The 19,135-nt window shown below is 26.6% G+C and overlaps 1 protein-coding gene across 1 annotated transcript in view; it reads left to right on the forward strand.

Moving 5' to 3' along the window:
* Positions 1–18,231, forward strand: part of LOC132926979 (dynein beta chain, ciliary) — a 75,626-nt gene extending 57,395 nt beyond the window's left edge. Inside the window, exons 52-80 of the mRNA XM_060991419.1 lie at positions 466–654; positions 1,831–2,070; positions 2,156–2,389; positions 3,259–3,385; positions 3,462–3,571; positions 4,477–4,629; positions 4,889–5,042; positions 5,108–5,250; positions 5,325–5,494; positions 5,558–5,696; positions 6,537–6,701; positions 7,210–7,403; positions 7,507–7,711; positions 7,785–7,872; positions 8,210–8,427; positions 8,505–8,675; positions 9,751–9,899; positions 10,007–10,174; positions 10,298–10,430; positions 11,440–11,583; positions 12,416–12,553; positions 13,152–13,377; positions 13,497–13,672; positions 14,269–14,511; positions 14,641–14,823; positions 16,121–16,294; positions 16,779–16,927; positions 17,025–17,157; positions 17,378–18,231. Coding sequence (XP_060847402.1) covers positions 466–654; positions 1,831–2,070; positions 2,156–2,389; positions 3,259–3,385; positions 3,462–3,571; positions 4,477–4,629; positions 4,889–5,042; positions 5,108–5,250; positions 5,325–5,494; positions 5,558–5,696; positions 6,537–6,701; positions 7,210–7,403; positions 7,507–7,711; positions 7,785–7,872; positions 8,210–8,427; positions 8,505–8,675; positions 9,751–9,899; positions 10,007–10,174; positions 10,298–10,430; positions 11,440–11,583; positions 12,416–12,553; positions 13,152–13,377; positions 13,497–13,672; positions 14,269–14,511; positions 14,641–14,823; positions 16,121–16,294; positions 16,779–16,927; positions 17,025–17,157; positions 17,378–17,539 — 4,878 coding nt within the window. The 3' untranslated portion in view covers positions 17,540–18,231. The remainder of the gene's footprint in view (positions 1–465; positions 655–1,830; positions 2,071–2,155; positions 2,390–3,258; positions 3,386–3,461; positions 3,572–4,476; positions 4,630–4,888; positions 5,043–5,107; positions 5,251–5,324; positions 5,495–5,557; positions 5,697–6,536; positions 6,702–7,209; positions 7,404–7,506; positions 7,712–7,784; positions 7,873–8,209; positions 8,428–8,504; positions 8,676–9,750; positions 9,900–10,006; positions 10,175–10,297; positions 10,431–11,439; positions 11,584–12,415; positions 12,554–13,151; positions 13,378–13,496; positions 13,673–14,268; positions 14,512–14,640; positions 14,824–16,120; positions 16,295–16,778; positions 16,928–17,024; positions 17,158–17,377) is intronic.
* Positions 18,232–19,135: the final 904 nt, after the last annotated feature.

Raw genomic sequence — 19,135 nt, forward strand, 5'->3', positions numbered from 1 at the left:
TTATTTTGAATAAAAGCGAACAAATAATTATTTCATGATCAAATAATTTAATTGAAACTAGATGTGATACTATAACTTATAATTACCTTAATCATTACGTACAACTGTCAACAGCTAGTGTGTAATAATAAGGAATAGTAGAATTTATTTTTGATAAAATATTTAGTTAGTATTTAAAAAAAAATATAGAAAGTTTCACAGCAATTACTATATGTGTAACTCAAATATAAATAACGACAAAAAAAATTAACGATCTCCTTTTAACTAAGTAAAGCTTATATATATATATATATATTTTTATATTAATTTTATAATATTTGTCAATTATTAATTATGATTTATGTTCTTAACATTAACTTAACTTAAAATTATTTTAGACAAATGTTTTGATTTACTTGTTTACCTTTAAATAAATAACACACAACAAACAATAATCGTCTAATAATAATTATCACCTACCCATAGATGGAATTATCCAGTTTGTACTTGAAGTCGGGTTTGAAAAATGTAGGAATTGTTTTTTTGATGACTGACGCTCAAGTGCCGTCGGAATCGTTTCTAGTTTTGATCAACGACATGCTTTCGACGGGCGAAATTCCAGAACTATTTCCTGACGATGAGGTCGAAAATATTATAGCTGGCGTTCGTAACGAAGTAAGATTTTACATTATCGTATAAAACATTATTGTAAAATAAAATATGAAATGAAATAATAATATGGGTTTTCAAGACGTAAAGTGGTGTAAGGGAAGGACAATTTTCTTCATTTAATGTTAAATTATGACTACGTATATTGAGAGAAAGATACGGTTGTGAAGGTAGTCATGCATTTTTTATATGTTCTGAAAACAAACCAGTCGTTGGATGTAGTAAGCTTAGTAAGGTGATATTGTACTATTATAGTCACACAGCTGGGTGGTTTCCTTACATTTTATATATCAATCAATATCTACTCTTAATATTGCTATTGTCGCCATTGCTTAAATGTAAGTAAATATACTATCTTCTACTAATATATTAATTATGGTGTATGTATGTAGGTATATATTTATATTATATTCATACGAGTATTTAGTGTTATGTGCATTTATACACTTGAGCATGCGATGTCTGTTCATTATTGCTCGTTCAATAATCTCGTGTGTTTATACGTAGTTGTAGCCGTTGTAGGTATTTATGAAGGTATTAATTCAATGCTCGGTATTACTTTACGTTTACGCGTATCTACTTATCTGCTTATTTATTCCTTAATGATAAAAGGACGTGATACATGACTATAGTAAATTATATATCTATATATAATTTATAATAGTGATATGAATTATAAGTTAATTATTAGTATAATTCTATTGCGCCTGATAGCGCATGGCCGTAATTCGTTAACTAGAATATCGTGACGTTTGAAATGTTTGAATCAATAACTTAAAATTTCTTTCGACTGTGAGAAAATTTTAAAAATGCCCTATAAAGCAGTAATAATAATAAAAACCTAGAAATTAAAAAGTGTTGAAATAAATTTTCATTAAATAAGTTAATTTAATACAATATAATTGGAGAAGACATTTTTTATTTCCATGATATGCCCAGACCAGATAAAGTTTTTATACTATAATTGATAAATTATTTTAATTAGTAATTAATTTATATTAATTACAAAAATACTATAAAATAGAATTTAGTTTTAAAATAGTAATAAATTGTAGAAATATTATACTAAAAATAATAATTACACGACTATGGTCTAAAATTATGTCGAGGGCTAAGCCATGATAAGCATCCTTTCCTCAATTTCCACCTTGTTGGTATGCTATATATTTGGATATCGATTAGGTTAAGGGCGCCGGGCAATTGGATACACGTGAAAATTGTTGGAAGTTTTTCATCGACCGAGTTAGACGACAGTTAAAAGTCGTACTGTGTTTCTCGCCAGTGGGTTCGGTGTTACGAGTTCGTTCCAGGAAATTTCCCGCATTGGTTAACTGCACATCTATCAACTGGTTTCATGAGTGGCCCCAACAAGCACTCATGTCTGTGTCCAATCAATTTTTATCGGAACTCGAAGTGCTCCCCGTAAATATACTTTTTTCTTTTCAATAATTTATCATTGCTAATAATTAATATGTGACGTTACTGCCGTCGTGTGTATTTTTTCTAGGAAAATTTTAGAGAATCAGTCGCAAAGTTCATGGGTTACGCGCACACACAGGTCAATATCATATCGCGAATATATTTGCAGAGCGACCGCCGGTACAATTATACTACGCCCAAATCATTTTTGGAACAGATATCACTTTATTCCAAGTTGCTAAGGCGAAAGTCGGCTGAATTAGCTAGCAAAATAGACCGTCTAGAAAATGGGTTGGAAAAACTGAAAAGTACAGCTAATCAAGTTAGTTTACATTATTGACACAACTACATAAAAAAAAGAAAATATTTGTGTTCTCGATTATATTAATATTAAAACTTAGGTAATTCATTCTTCTATACATCTGTATAGTGTATAGTATAGTTAGGTTTTAAGAGCAACAACTTTATCACTAGGAATAATAGTTACGTCACTGTAATGAATGTGTTAAAATAAATACTAAAATTAAAATTTAATGATAAATAATTATATACGAAAACGATTTTGATCAGAGATGGATATTACTAGATGGTAGGTACATTCTATTAAACATTTATTTTACTATTTAAGTACTTAATTTATTTGTTTATATATTATTATAGTAGGTAATACGGTAGATTGAATTAATAATAATGAAGAATAAGGATAGATCATTATTAAACTTCCATTTTTACATACATGTTAAACATTTTCATGCGACATGTATATGGTTAATACTTGATTTGCAAAAAAAATATTTTTATACTGATAAGTATAGGTTTAAAATCATTATTATTTTTTTTTTTTTTTGGCATTAAAAAATCAATTTTATATTGATAAATTTGAAATCAAGTTATGACGAAAAGATATTAACAATATCATTAATTTTCCCATAAAAATTTTGCCAAATGACGTATGATCCACATGAGAATTTCATGGGCTATTGCACTCAACCTGTTAACAACATTTGTATATATATAAACATAAAAAAATTATAAAAATAATATATTCATTGCTCTGAACAGTATTCAAAATATGTGTCAAGTTGCGAAAGTTTTTTTACCTATAAGTTATTCGGATACAATTTATTGTGAATGTAATGCTACATATTTATCTGTATTAAATGTATAAATTATGTATAATTTTGATTTCAGGTAGATAATTTAAAAGAAAAATTAGCAATTCAAGAAGTTGAATTAAAAATTAAAAACGATGCGGCCGACAAACTTATTCAAATAGTTGGTATTGAAACTGAAAAAGTATCAAAAGAGAAAGCATTCGGTATGATTTGAAATTGACTATAATAATAATATTTTTTAAATTCTAATACTTTTATACAACTTTTATAATTATAAAGCCGATGACGAGGAAAAAAAAGTTGGCTCGATAGCAGAAGAAGTAAAGAAAAAACAGCGAGATTGCGAAGAAGACCTTGTTAAGGCTGAACCAGCACTACTTGCTGCTCAAGTTTGTATTTAAAATAAATATTTTTTTAAATATACAACTTATGACTTATGTCTATATGATAAGGTTTTTCAAGAATCAATACATTAATAATTTATTGAAGTGTATAATCCTTATAGACGTGTGGAGATTCCAATTTCTGGTCGAGCCTTAAATAACTAATGATCCAATACTACATAAACATTTTTTTTATTATGATTTTATAAAAATACAATTTACTTATAATTTCAATTGTTAAAAGTGTATAAACATTTATTTTATGCTTATGAAATAACACATTGCACTAAATGAAAAACTTAGTTTAAAATCTAAAAAAAAAAAATAAACAATATTTAAACATAATAAAAATATAAATAAATAATTACAGTGAAATTTGTCTGTTTTACATTGCTGTAAGTGCAGTATTAATGTTTATATTATCAGAAAGTTCTTGTTCGGTGAATAATTTGTATTTATACATTTTTTTTTTTGTGAATTAACATTTATTCAACAATTGTTTTGATTTACAATCATGCGGATGGTTTAACAATAGTATAATAGTTTTTTTAAAGTTTATGCTGTGGTGTGATCGAAAAGTTATAATTTAGTGTTGTCATGTACACGTGTTACCTTACATAATATTATGTCACCCGCCCGATCCTCATGAAACTTATTTAAATCTCGTGGTTATAAACACAGCTTATATAAACACCACTCCTCCGTCTTCCACTATAATATGTACATCCAGTCGATGATTTAAGATTAAAATAAGAATCAAAATAAACATAAAAGGTTTCTAGTGTAGACGTAACCATGAGCCGTATACTTTCCTTTTACAAAACATTTAAAAGTAATTTAGGCGTGCAGGGCTTAGTAATAATTTCTGTATTTAAATAGTATAATATATTATTATCATTGTTTTTATCCAGGAAGCTTTAAATACATTGAACAAATCAAATTTAACAGAATTAAAATCATTTGGATCGCCTCCCGGTGTTGTTACAAATGTAACGGCTGCTGTGATGGTATTATTGGCGCAAAATGGTAAAATACCCAAAGACCGTAGCTGGAAAGCTACTAAAGTACGTGCTATTGAGAATAAATATAAAAATTCAATTGGTATTTAATACTATGATTACAAATATGATATTTTATAATACATATAATATCTATGTAATATCATATATAATAAATTAATTGAATTAAATTATATTACTCCCAAATGTTATTTTAATGTAAAAAATGTCTTTAGCATGACTACGAGTATAACTATTAAAAATTATATTTTAGTAATTAGAAAACTGGTTTTCCATTTAGCTTTACCGTTTAATTTGAATTTAGATTATGATGGCTAAAGTGGACAGTTTCCTAGATTTACTCATAAACTATGACAAAGAGAACATTCATCCTGAAGTAACTAAAGCCATTAAACCATACTTAAAAGATCCAGAGTTTGAACCTGAATTCGTTAGATCAAAGTCCGCCGCAGCTGCTGGTGAATTTCAAAATTCGTGCTGTATAAATCAATATTTAATATTGTATTCGATATTTTAATTGTAGGTCTCTGTGCTTGGGTGATAAACATTATAAAATTTTATGAAGTGTACTGTGATGTGGAACCAAAACGATTAGCCTTAGCTCAAGCCAATACGGAACTCGCTCAGGCCCAAGACAAATTGGCCGTTATAAAGAAAAAAGTCGCCGTAAGTATACAATTTTTTTAAGTGATATAAATATTATAAGAGTATTGAATTGAAATGTACATTTTTTTATAAAGTCATTAGAAGAACAGCTTTCCAAATTAACTGCTGACTTTGAGCAGGCCACATCGGAAAAATTACACTGTCAACAAGAAGCAGACGCGACTAATAAGACAATCGAATTAGCAAACAGACTAATTGGTGGCTTGGGGTCAGAAAACGTTCGTTGGGCCGAAGCTGTAGCTTGGTATATTATTGTTGCGTGTTAAACTGTGTTTGTCACGAATTAATGTTTTTTTCGATTTTAAAGTTTTATGCAGCAAAGTACCACTTTGCCAGGAGACGTTCTGCTTATCACAGCGTTCATATCGTATGTTGGATGCTTTACGAAACATTATAGACAAGAGCTGCTACACAAAATATGGACGCCATTCGTAAAAACCTTAGATGTACGTATAATATGCATTTAAATAAATTAAAGGATTTCGTGAAATAATAAAAAAAAAAATACATACGATATAAACTATTGTTTGGACGTATAATTAAATATTACACATTACATTTACAACGCTTCAACACGTGTCACCAATAATAATACAATTATATTGTATATACTTTTTAATATTGGTTGCATAACACGAATCATAATAGTTCGGACTATAAACTTACCTAATAATTTCTGTAATATGTAGGTGTTAGATATTTTAATAAATCAATTAAATTAGTTTGGATTTAATTAGTAAATTCAATTTAATTTATATTGTAGGTACATCGGAGTTTCATGAAAGCTTTATTTATAATTGTAAAAGCTTTTGTTGCTGTAGTAGAACGCTGTATGCTTTTTATAATTATTATAATTTAGCTACATTCTTGTGACTATAAATTACATTTGTCTTTATTTCGAAAAAAGTGAAATATACGTATCCCAAAATCTTTAAATAACTAGTATAACTAGATAAGTTATCATTAAATAATAAATATATTATATATTTGAACATTATAGAAGTAATAAATTAATTTAGTATAATAATTAATACGAATTATACAAATACATTTTACAAGTTTAAGCAATATACCTACTAAATTGTGAATGGTTCATTTTTTAGTATATTTAAAGTTGTTCTATAAAAATGACTTTCTTTCTCGTGAAAATATTAAATAAACAAATTTACTACGCTTTCTCATAGTTAAGCATTTAAATAGGTATTTGTTTTGTTTATTGTTGTATTAAAGTAAAAAATATGTGAACATAATAACTAGTATTTAATTAGAATACATTAAACTTGTAGCCCGCTGTACCAATAACTGAAGGTTTAGATCCGCTAACTTTACTGACTGATGACACTCAAGTGGCGATTTGGAATAATGAAGGGTTACCCAGTGATCGTATGTCAACAGAAAATGCAACTATATTATCAAATTCTGATCGTTGGCCGTTAATGATCGATCCACAAGTAATATTTATTTTTTATTATTTATCCAATCATATAATATTTTTGTTATTTATTTTGTTATTTGTGTGACTTCAATATGCCATTTTAACTGAAGGTATGTAAATTATTTTCATTTTAGAGGTATAATTATCATATACTATTATTTATTAATATATTTATTGATGAATATGCTTTAAATAAATAAACATTCCTTGCATACGATTAGTGTAATAAATGTAATAGTTATATGCAAAATAAATATATTTATACTCACTATTTATTATAGACTACATTAAATATGTTTGATTTTACATACTTGAATGTATGATCAAAACTTGGTGAAGTGAAAACATATAAAAAAATATATGTAAATATTTTTAAAATTCTAATGCTTTTACATTGGTACCAATAAGTACTACTATTAAAATATAACAGATCCTTTCTGTAATCAATCTTGTTTTATTTATTTATTATTTTTTATACATTGTGTATAAGTATGATAATATATTGTATGCAATTTATATTTTAGTTACAAGGTGTTAAATGGATCAAACAGAAGTACGGAGAAAGTTTAGTTGTGTTGCGTTTAGGGCAGAAAGGTTCAATGGAAGAGTTAGAAAAAAGTATAACAACGGGAAAAATTGTTTTGCTAGAAAATATTGAAGAAAATTTAGATCCTGTTTTAGATCCTTTATTAGGGCGTAACCTTATAAAAAAAGGAAAGTAAGTGGGCGCCATTAGTGTGCAATATCATTTATAATTTGTGAAATATGTTATAGATTTTTTTAAATTATTATTTTATTATTTTTAATTTTATCACGAATAGAGCCATTAAAATGGGAGACAAAGAAGTTGAATACAATCAAGAATTTCGGCTTTTACTCCATACCAAACTAGCTAATCCACATTATAAACCTGAAATGCAAGCTCAAACAACTTTGATTAATTTTACTGTGACGAGAGATGGTTTAGAAGACCAGTTACTTGCTGAAGTTGTAAAAGCCGAAAGACCTGACTTAGAACAACTCAAAGTAATTTATATTTTTACTTAAGCTTTATTAGTTGTCGTCATATAATTTAATCTAAATATTAAATTATTGCAAGGCTGAATTAACTAAACAACAAAATGATTTTAAAATCATGTTGAAAAAATTAGAAGACGATCTGCTCTCACGGTTATCTTCAGCAGGAGGTATGCTATGTACAGTAATTTTGTATAAATAGAAGTTCATTAATAATTAATAAATTACAATGTGTCATACTGTCATTAAAGACTTGTACAGTTATACTTATTTAAAACGTTAGGTACTACTTAAATGGATATTAAATATATTTAAATTACATTACAGCTAATATATTTTATTATTTTTTTAAGAGTTACATATTTTTGGTCTGCCCTTTAAACACTAAATATACTAATGCCTAATGGTATTTAAGTATACGTTAATAATTGTTATTTACTAGTTTTATTGTTTCATCAACCGGAATACAGTTAAATAATTGTGTATTATATGGAAACATGTTTTAAGACAACATATTAAGTGACACGGCATTGGTGGAAAATTTGGAAACAACAAAAAGAACTGCCGCAGAGATACAACAGAAAGTCGCTGAGGCGAAAATCACGTCGGAAAAGATTGACGAAGCCAGAGAACATTATAGACCGGCAGCCGCGAGAGCTAGCCTGTTGTATTTCATACTCAATGAACTGAACACGATTAATCTGGTCTATCAATTCTCGTTAAAGGTAAAAATTCTCATCCGCGTGCTATAGTTTACATATATGTATTTAAATAACATGATATATCGTATCAAAAACTGTAGGCTTTCAGCGTAGTGTTTAACAACGCCATTGAAAAATCAGTACCGGCGGAAAGCGTATCGTTGAGAGTGAACAACTTGATTGACTGTATCACCTACTTCGTATTCGTGTATACTTCCAGAGGGCTATTTGAATGCGATAAACTGATATTCGCATCACAGATGACATTCCAAGTAAACAAGATCGCTAAAATTTAATGCATCATAAATAATAATTAATATAGTATGCACACTACTACCAGGTAAACAAAATAGCTTAACATCCTGTTTATAAAAAAAATACATTTTTAATGGTAACATGAATGTATTATATGATAATTGTTATAATTATATATCCTTAAAAATAGTATCTGACACATCGTTTCAGAAGCGTTTTTCGTTTGTAATGATTTATAATTTAATTAAAATTAAAGACATTCATTACCTACGCAATGGACAACTTTATGAAAAGGTATTTTTAAATCTCTGTTATATACCAGAGCAACTTCCTAGGCTATGTATTGTCCTCGATAATTAAATTATTATTTATGAGATATGGTACACTAGGTATATGCTTATTGTTTATATAGAAAAATAGTTTATATATGGCTATAAATAATTATAATATATACCGTGTTTGTATATATAAGTAGTGTACACTACCTGTATACTATATTCCAATTTTTCTTTTTCCTTATTTAATTTTGAATTATTAGGATTGCCATTGGATTTTTATAGTTTCATATTAAGATATTTAATATTTTTCTCTCTATCTCAAAAGTAATTTCCATTTACGTAACTGCCGGTAATAATAAAATTAATAACACTAACTGTTACTAATTTACAATTATTATTGTTAATTCTATTTATTTGTTGTTACCTATATCCATATGCGTTATAACTTAAAACTTATAGGATTAACAAATGTACACAATTAAATTTAAACATACATAATATTATAATATAGTTTAATAAACAGTCGGTCTACCGTTCGTAGGTGTAAATTAAGTGTTTGCAAAAATTGTTTTGGTAATCTGGCGTATTCGTTATAATTATAATAATAATAATTATGCTTTCGCTGATTCGTTCAATCATGTTTTTCAATGGTTCGTTAATGAAAGTTTCGATATAAACATGAAGTAATCAGTTATTATTCTATTAATAAGTTACATATTTTATAGCTGTATATTGCTATATTACAATAATATTAAATATTAATAATGTCACGATGAAAGTTATTTAATAAAAATAAAAACAAAATATTTTACAGATATTATTAATGAGTGAAGAAATAGCTCCGCAAGAGTTAGATTTTTTTTTGAGATTCCCTACAGCTCAACATATTAGCAGTCCAGTAGAATTTTTATCTAATTCTAGTTGGTCAGGTGTCAGAAGTTTGTCAACGAAAGACGAATTTAGGTATTTTAAAAATATTCAATTAGACCAAATAGTAAAATTTTAATAAAGTTATTAAAATTATTAAAATTGGATATATATTTATATACACATATATTATATTATTTTAGAAATTTAGACCGTGATATCGAGACATCATCAAAAAGGTGGAAAAAATTTGTTGAGTCGGATTGTCCAGAACGTGAAAAGTTCCCCCAAGAGTGGAAAAATAAAGTATCGTTACAAAGATTAATGATGATGAGGGCATTACGACCCGACCGAATGACTTATGCTATGTCGTTAGTATTTCGGTTTTTTTAAAATAGTTTTATACAATATTACTATATGTTTGATTATCAAATTCAAATCTATTAATTTATTTAATCTGATTTTAATTAATTACTAATATTATATTTTTTAAGGGTATTTATTGAAGAAAAACTCGGCACAAAGTACGTAGAAGGTAGAAGTGTGGAATTTGCAAAATCATTTGAAGAAACTAGTCCAACAACACCTATTTTCTTTATACTTTCCCCAGGAGTGAATCCATTAAAAGTAATATAAATAATCCAAATATCACTGATAAAAGTACCTACTATCCAGTATTTAATTATTAGTTTTTTGATTTGGTAAATGTTCACCCAATTAAAAACTCAGAACTTGAATTAAGACATGGTCTTTTTAATGATTATTTGTACATAAACAATATTTAATTTTGACAGTGAATATGTAAAATAGGAATTAATGGTTTTTTAAATAATGTTTTGTTTTTTAAATTATAGTTAAAAGCCAAAATTTGTTAAAACTATTTTTAACAAACCTATTTCGTAAATTTGATTTTGACTACGTATTTAAAAATAAAATTAATCTATAATTTATGTGTCTAAATTTAAAAACTAGTTTTTGTATATATTTTATAAACACTGTTGTCTTCTTGCAATAGAAAAATTCCTAAAAATGATCGCATGTCATTTAATTACATTTAAAATTTTTATCTGATACAGTGTAATAATTAATAAAGTACTGGTAGTATATACGTGTAGTACGAAAATACTATATAATTATATTATACTAATACTTATAATATATTAGTACTATAAGTAGAATTATAGTCTACATTATAAAACAATTTAAAAAATATATATGTTTTACAATATTTTTGGAAAAAATTTAAATTTCTGATAAGTATTGGTGGTATTAATTATATTTATATTTAGATATATTTTGAATAAATTTAAATTCATACTGTTTGTTTTGAAGACCTGAAATCGTTAATATGTAAATAATTATAAATATTACAACCAAGTTTTTAAAAATATTAAATATGGTTATTTAAAACTGAGAATTAAGAACTTAAATAAACCTAAACAATAAATTTTCTCACAAAATTATTTGTTGAAATCAAGTATACAATAAAACGTAATTTATTAAAGTATCATTTATGTATCAAAATATATTGTTTAATATACAAGTATACATTTTTACTATTAAAATGTATCATGTTTCATTATTATATATTATTACATTTATTATAATAAACCATTAGAATAAATTACTTGTTTAGGATGTCGAAGATTTGGGACATAAACTAGGAATTTCAACTGGATTAAACAATTTTCATAATGTATCATTAGGTCAAGGCCAAGAAGTCGTTGCCGAAAATGCAATGGAGATTTCGGCAAAAAATGGTCATTGGGTCGTTCTTCAGGTATATATTATTGAAAACTATTACGATATTATGTTAATAAGTTAAAAAATATTATATTGTTTAAATAATTGTTAAAAAAAAATATAAAAATTCATAAGTTATAGCATATTTTTAATACTAAAATATTACTACTATATAAACTTCCCAGTTTATCACGTCTATAGATTTTATTTTATAAATTTTAAATAATACATTTATACATATATACAATAAATTATAAAAACAATTGTTTTATTAAAATACATTATATTTTGACTTTTCCCATTTAAAAAATAATTTACTATGAGTTTGATTACAATAAATATGTAATACGGCGTTTTGGATAGGCAATTTAGGTACATCATTATAGTGTATTTTTTTTTTTTGATATCCCTCAGGTTGTTTACTCAGATCTACTAAAAAGGATAGAGTGATACTGTATCAAAGTCAACACGTCTTTTACTAATAATAAATAATTTTTAAATTGAATATAGTAAAAAAAAGTGTTCATCGACATGTTACTGTTTTTTTTTCGTTTTTCCCACCAGTATTCATCAATTCAAATTAACCATTAAGCACCATGTTATTTAAATTGTCTGGGTAAGACGAATATTCTATCCAAATATTATGTTATAATATAATATTAAAAATAATTGTATATTATGTAGCTATGTTCAAACTATAGTTATAAATAAAATTGCATATTATGCATACATAATATTTTGATTATTAAATGTATTATATAAAAGACTACAGCTTCAATTCATCTGTAGAACAACAATAAATATATGTTTACTGAATGAAAGTTAGTAATATATTATTAATTCATTGACCATTTTTTTTTTAATTTTAGAATATACATTTAGTAAAGAAATGGCTACCAACGCTCGAAAAAAAAATGGAACTACTCGGAGATACAGCACATCCGAACTATAGACTTTTTTTAAGCGCTGAACCAGCAGCTACGGCATCGGCACACATTATTCCACAAGTATTTAACTTTTATTTTTACCTATTTATAATGCATTTATGTATTGACTTAAATGCACAATATATATTAGTATATTACACATATTTAAACTCAGTAAATTGTTTACACTATTATTATGATATATAATAAAACAAGGATGACCACAACGATGCTCACGAGCCATAAGTGACTCATAAATTAGTCTCATGTGGCTCTTAACATCAATCTTTGAGTAAAATTATCAACTATTTTAATTATTTTATAAACATCACTTAACAATGAGGCTCACTTAGAATTAGCTTTATAAATTTGCGATTCCTAAATATTAAGGTCAGTGGCCACTCTTGCAATAAAATATTATGCTTCATAAAAAATGTTAACTTACCTATAATGACTTTAAATTTAATGAATTCCAAAATCATAAAAAACAATTATTACTAAAAACATACATGGTTTATTGTTAAACATACACAACGGCTTTATTTCGATTTAATGTATACAAAAAATAAATTGTATTAACCTAGATTGTAATAAACGACTAAAATATATTCATGTTTATAAAAAATACATTGTTATAGTTTTGATTATTTTTATTACATATTTTGTATCACAAAATTAGGGAATTTTGGAATCGTGTATTAAAATCACGAACGAACCACCGACAGGTATGCAAGCGAATTTGCACAAAGCGTTGGAGAATTTCAATCAAGAAACATTAGAGATGTCGTCTAAAGAAGCCGAGTTCAAAGCGATTCTGTTTTCACTTTGTTACTTCCATGCTGTAGTCGCTGAACGCAGGAAATTCGGTGCGCAGGGATGGAATAAGATTTATCCGTTTAATGTCGGTACGTATACTTGTACACAAGAAAAAAAATGTAAATATAGTATTAAAGTGGTGATCAGTTGAGGACGATGTCTTTAATGTATGCACAATCATTATCACATCAAATCGTTTCCCGTTTAGGTGATTTAAATATCAGTGTCAGCGTGCTGTTCAACTATTTGGAAGCCAATAATAAAGTTCCGTGGGAAGACTTGCGGTATTTATTTGGCGAAATTATGTACGGTGGCCACATTACGGACGATTGGGATAGAAAATTGTGTATATCATATTTGGAGGAACTGATGCAGTCTGACCTGGTAGATAAGTCATGATATTATGTTATGAACTTAGATGATACAATATGTACATAATACGAGTATTATGTTAATTTAAGAGGAGTGGGTAAAGCATTTTAATTTCATAATATGTGATTATATAATAGTATATTTATTCTATATTTCTTAAAAAAAAAAATAAAAAAAAATAAAAGTGTGTATTGAAGAAGCTGATCATTTTTTTTAAAAATTTTAAGCATTTTGAATGTTTTAAAAAAAGTTACTTCAGAAAAATTTAAACCATATTATATATTATTTTAATTATGTTCTACAATGATCAAGGAAAAGACACTTTCTAATAAAATTAATATGAATTTATTTTGATTTTTAATTGACTGTGTTGTATCTAAAAAAATAAAATAGAATTTTTTTAATTTGAATTTGGTAACCCCTTGAATGGAATACTAATGATTAAGAAAAGTTGTCTATATTCTTCACACAAACGTAAATCTTTGTTTTCAACCACTTCTCTTGTATACACAATTTTTATTTTTTGTACAAGATCTAAAAAAATTGCTGGTATTTATTGTTTATGACCGCCAACGAATCAAATTATCTTATGTGAATACCTTGTACAGGTCGATGGAGATCTTCACCTAGCTCCTGGTTTCCCTGCACCACCAAACACAGACTATCAAGGTTACCACAATTACATTGACGAAGTGTTACCTGCCGAGAACCCAGTGCTTTATGGTTTGCACCCCAACGCTGAAATAGGATTTATGAGCACAACGTCCGAGAATTTATTTCGCACAGTATTCGAAATGCAGCCACGAGAAGCTGGTGCCATAGGGGGTACAAATGTCACAAGAGAAGATAAGGTAAACGGAGGGGGACTTCATGTATACTTTTTGTTTAACATTTCTGAATTAATTGAACATTAATTTATTAACTCACACAAGTCACTAAAAAAGTGTTAATATTTCATTTGATTTTACATTATATTTTAGGTGAAACAAATTGTCGATGAAACGTTAGAAAAATTACCTGAAGAATTTAACATAACTGAGATGATGGGTAAAGTCGAAGAAAGGACACCTTACGTGATTGTAGCTTTTCAAGAGTGCCAACGGATGAATTTTCTAACAAGCGAAATGAAACGGTCTCTTAAAGAACTAGAACTCGGACTTAAGGTATATGAATTACAGCATGTGTATGTTACCGGAAAAGTGTTGAATATAGGTATTATATAATTATTCTAGACATTCTATAGAATCCCTTAAGCTATTTATCAATGTATTACATTTAAATGTTAATCTATATTATGCCTGGATTATTATTAACCTGGAAAATGTGTACAATTCTTTATTCCTAGATTTTTTATGAAACGCAAATACTATGTTAGGTAAAGTGTTAAATAAAAATATGTGTATTATTATTTATTTATTGCACTATATAGTTAATATATAATATTTTGAAGCGCATAAAATATTATTTTTACACACAAACATTTTTTTTTGATTGACATTTTGTCTTGCGTGTGCATTTTATCAAACCTTGTCCAGATTATTCAGTTGCTATTGTGCGTAAAGTAAATGTATTTTCTTGGAGCTTGGTTATTCATTATTAATTTTTTTTGGCATATTGAGAATTGAGACCTTGAATATAAAGATTTTGAAAGATTTTCCTTAGTCCCTAATCGATAATACTTATAATTCATCAACTGTTGTCTGCAAAAATATTTTAATGATTATAAAATAATAAAATATGATTGAATTACTATTAAACTATATCTTTAAAGTTATAAACAATGTTATTTGATAATTTACATCTGTTATTAGACTATAGGATTGATGGAGCTTCTATTAGTGTAGACATATATATATATATATATATATACGGTAGGATGTTACTTCCTCGAATTGTTTATATTAGGGGTCACCAATTAATATTTTTGAAGGGCCACATAAGGAATCTAAAATTTTTTACGGCCCATAAAAATCCTAAGTACATATTTATATTATTTAAAACCAATAATATTTAACAAAAATAATAATTTACAATTATAACACATATAATTTTGTCGTAAAATGTATTATTTATTCTTTGTCTGCGAGCTGGACAAAATAAAATGTTGGCCAGCCGTATGCGGTTTTTGGTGACCCATGGTTTATATTCAAGTGACTTAAGAATTATAAATTTGGTAAGAAGATCTCGGTATACTAATATAAATTTATATTGATCATTGATTTCAAAGGTACACTAAGCTACCTACTATTGTATAGTTGTTTATTAATTATATATTTTCCCTGCTCGAGGTTAGGTAAATCTATCACGTATTTAGTCGTTATATACATTTAATAATTTTTTGTTTATTTTTAGTATTCTATAGAATATCTAGGATTTTTATATAACTACGGATTCAATACATTGCCAGTAACATATATATTGTATACACTGATTAATCGTCAAAATCAATTATATTTTTAGGGTGAATTAACTATTACTTCGGATATGGAAGACTTGGAAAACGCCTTGTTCCTGGATCAGATTCCTTTGGTGTGGACAAATCGGGCTTATCCATCTCTGCTTGGTCTCGGTGCATGGTTTTCCGATCTTTTGCTACGTATTAGAGAGTTAGAAACGTGGACCACTGATTTTGTCGTGAGTATGCTAAAAATTTATATCATATAAATTGTTCGCACAACAATTAAAAAATTCTTATTAGCTTATTGTAATTAAAAAAATAAAATAAAAACGAATAGAAACTTTTTATGTCATATTGAATCTTATGCTTGTAAGATATAAATTACAATGTATATGGTGAGGTGTACTCTGTACAGTATGAAGTGTACCATTTAAAAATACAGAAGTCATTATAATTATTCACGATAAGAAGTGATAAAAGCAAGGGCCGCACAATTATATCTTTTAGAATTGAATATTATGTATTTTATATTTTTCTAAAAAAAAGTTAATTAAGTGTACTTTTCAATATGATTAACGTTGACCAATAAAAATTTCATCATACGTGTTGCTGTACAATTTATTGTATGGCTGATATATACCTTGACTCTATGCTATGTTCCTATAATCTAGTAATTACTATATAGTACAAAGACAAAATAACACATATGTATTGTTCAAGGTCCCTACGTCAGTTTGGCTTTCTGGATTTTTCAATCCACAATCGTTTTTGACGGCGATTATGCAGAGCACAGCGAGGAAACATGAATTACCTCTTGACAAAATGTGTCTCCAGTGTGATGTGACAAAAAAACACAAAGAAGAATTTAGGTAAATGACCCAGGTCAATGGTTATAGTAATAGTTATAAACGACAGATACGCGTATCATTAGTTCAACTTGTATGCTTACCGATAACGATTTTTCAGTGGAGCCGCCAGAGACGGGGCTTACATTCACGGGCTTTTCATGGAAGGCGCCAGATGGGATATAATGCAAGGGGTTATAATGGAATCCAAACTAAAAGAGTTATTCCCTCAAATGCCAGTGATTAATGTCCGAGTAAGTATAAATAAGTTTTAAAATACATTTTTTCGACAATAATTCATAGGCTACTATTCGTTTTTGTGTATGTATATATATTACTAGGTATAGTATTTCTTGATAACGTTCAATAGTATACTATATAATGTATATATATATATATTATATATGTTTTAATTAAACATATTTTTCTTACGTGATTTATTGTACATTTTTATGACTTAAGTTCTACTTGCAGGCGATTACACAGGATAAACAAGATTCACGGAATGTTTATGAGTGTCCAGTGTATAAAACTAGAACGAGGGGGCCGACGTATGTGTGGACATTTAGTCTTAAAAGCAAAGATAAATCATCCAAATGGACATTAGCTGGTGTTGCACTTTTGTTACAGTTATAAGCTATAACAATATCTTTATATATAAATTATAGCCATAGATGTATTTGACATCAAATTTCACAAACATCATAACTACACTTAAATATCATTTTTATTATCAGGATTGGTTAACACCTAATTCTAGTTTATACAAATAAAATTATTTCATGTTTGATTATTTATTTAGGAGTAAATACATAATAAATAGTTAAAAAAAATTCATACTTTACTTATGGTACTAACAAACAACTCAGCCATGTCGAACTGAAGGATTATTTGTTACATCAAACGAATAATGTTAAACTTATAAATCGATAAAATATGTGAATTTAAATCTAAAAAAAGTAGGGATTGAAATTATTATATGCTCTAAAAACTTTTAAAATATAGATTCATTAAAAAAAAAATAGTAATGACTTTATTTTCATATAATATTTTACCTAAATGTATTGATATTTATTTAGTTTTGTTAAAAACGATTCATAATATAAAATAATAAAATGTTACTTAAGAGGACGATATACCCCCATGTGTTGTCTCTGTCTTACTAACATATATCATAGCAAATTTGCATTCAGCAGAACAAATTTTGTGATGTTAGCTTTAATATTAGAGTAAATTTACTTATTATCAAATTTAAAGGTAAAAATATTATCTAGACAACGTTATTGTTTTTATTGATATTATCGTTTTAAAGTGAGTTATGAACATTTTAAAATTTTAATATTTTACATAGCTATAACTTATTTTGAAACGATAATATCAATAAAAGCATAATATGAGTATATGAAATTGTCTGGATAATATTCTTACCTTTAAATTTGATGATTTAATGAAATATCGTATGGAATTTTATAAGTTATAATTAATTTTCATATCTTAGGTATGAATATTAAATATTGTATGTATTTTCAACTTTTTGTGAAAAATTTTGTTAAAATTATATCTTCAATAAATAATTTTTTTTTTTTTAAATTCAATATTAATAAATTTTGAGGACCGTGTACTAAATGTTTAAGCTTATATTTCAGTATACAGATTTTATTAGAATTTAAAAAAAAAACAAAAAATTTCAAATGTGTATAAGTATATTAAAAAGTCAAAAATATGTAAAAAGAATTCATGTTTGTAAAATTCTATTACATAAAAAACTTATTTTGACCAAAGTTAATTTTTCGTAAAAATTCACATTTTTTAGATTTTTTACGTATTTAACTCTTATATCTAATACTACTAATACTTACTCTCTAATCAGGGATTTGTAATTTTTACATTTTATCCCTAACATAGTATTAATTATATTCACTTTGATACCAGAAAATATATTTAAATTGAATTCAGAGTATTTTTTACTGATCCTAAAGTTAGAATCAGATAAGAAAATAAAAAAAGTAGTTCAAATTGAATAAAAAAATATGTTTTCAGAATACTGAATTTTTCTTTGTTGAAAGAATCATGCAGTATATATTGTAATATAATATTTATTATTTATTATTATTATAAATTGTTTTGATTAAAAAATCACTTAAAAATTAATGTAGGAACTGATACAACTTAAATAGTAAAATATGAAACTGTATTTATGTAATAACTTTAATAGATAATATAAGAGCTGAC

This window comes from Rhopalosiphum padi, chromosome 3 (assembly GCF_020882245.1).
Source record: "Rhopalosiphum padi isolate XX-2018 chromosome 3, ASM2088224v1, whole genome shotgun sequence".
Taxonomy (NCBI): domain Eukaryota; kingdom Metazoa; phylum Arthropoda; class Insecta; order Hemiptera; family Aphididae; genus Rhopalosiphum; species Rhopalosiphum padi.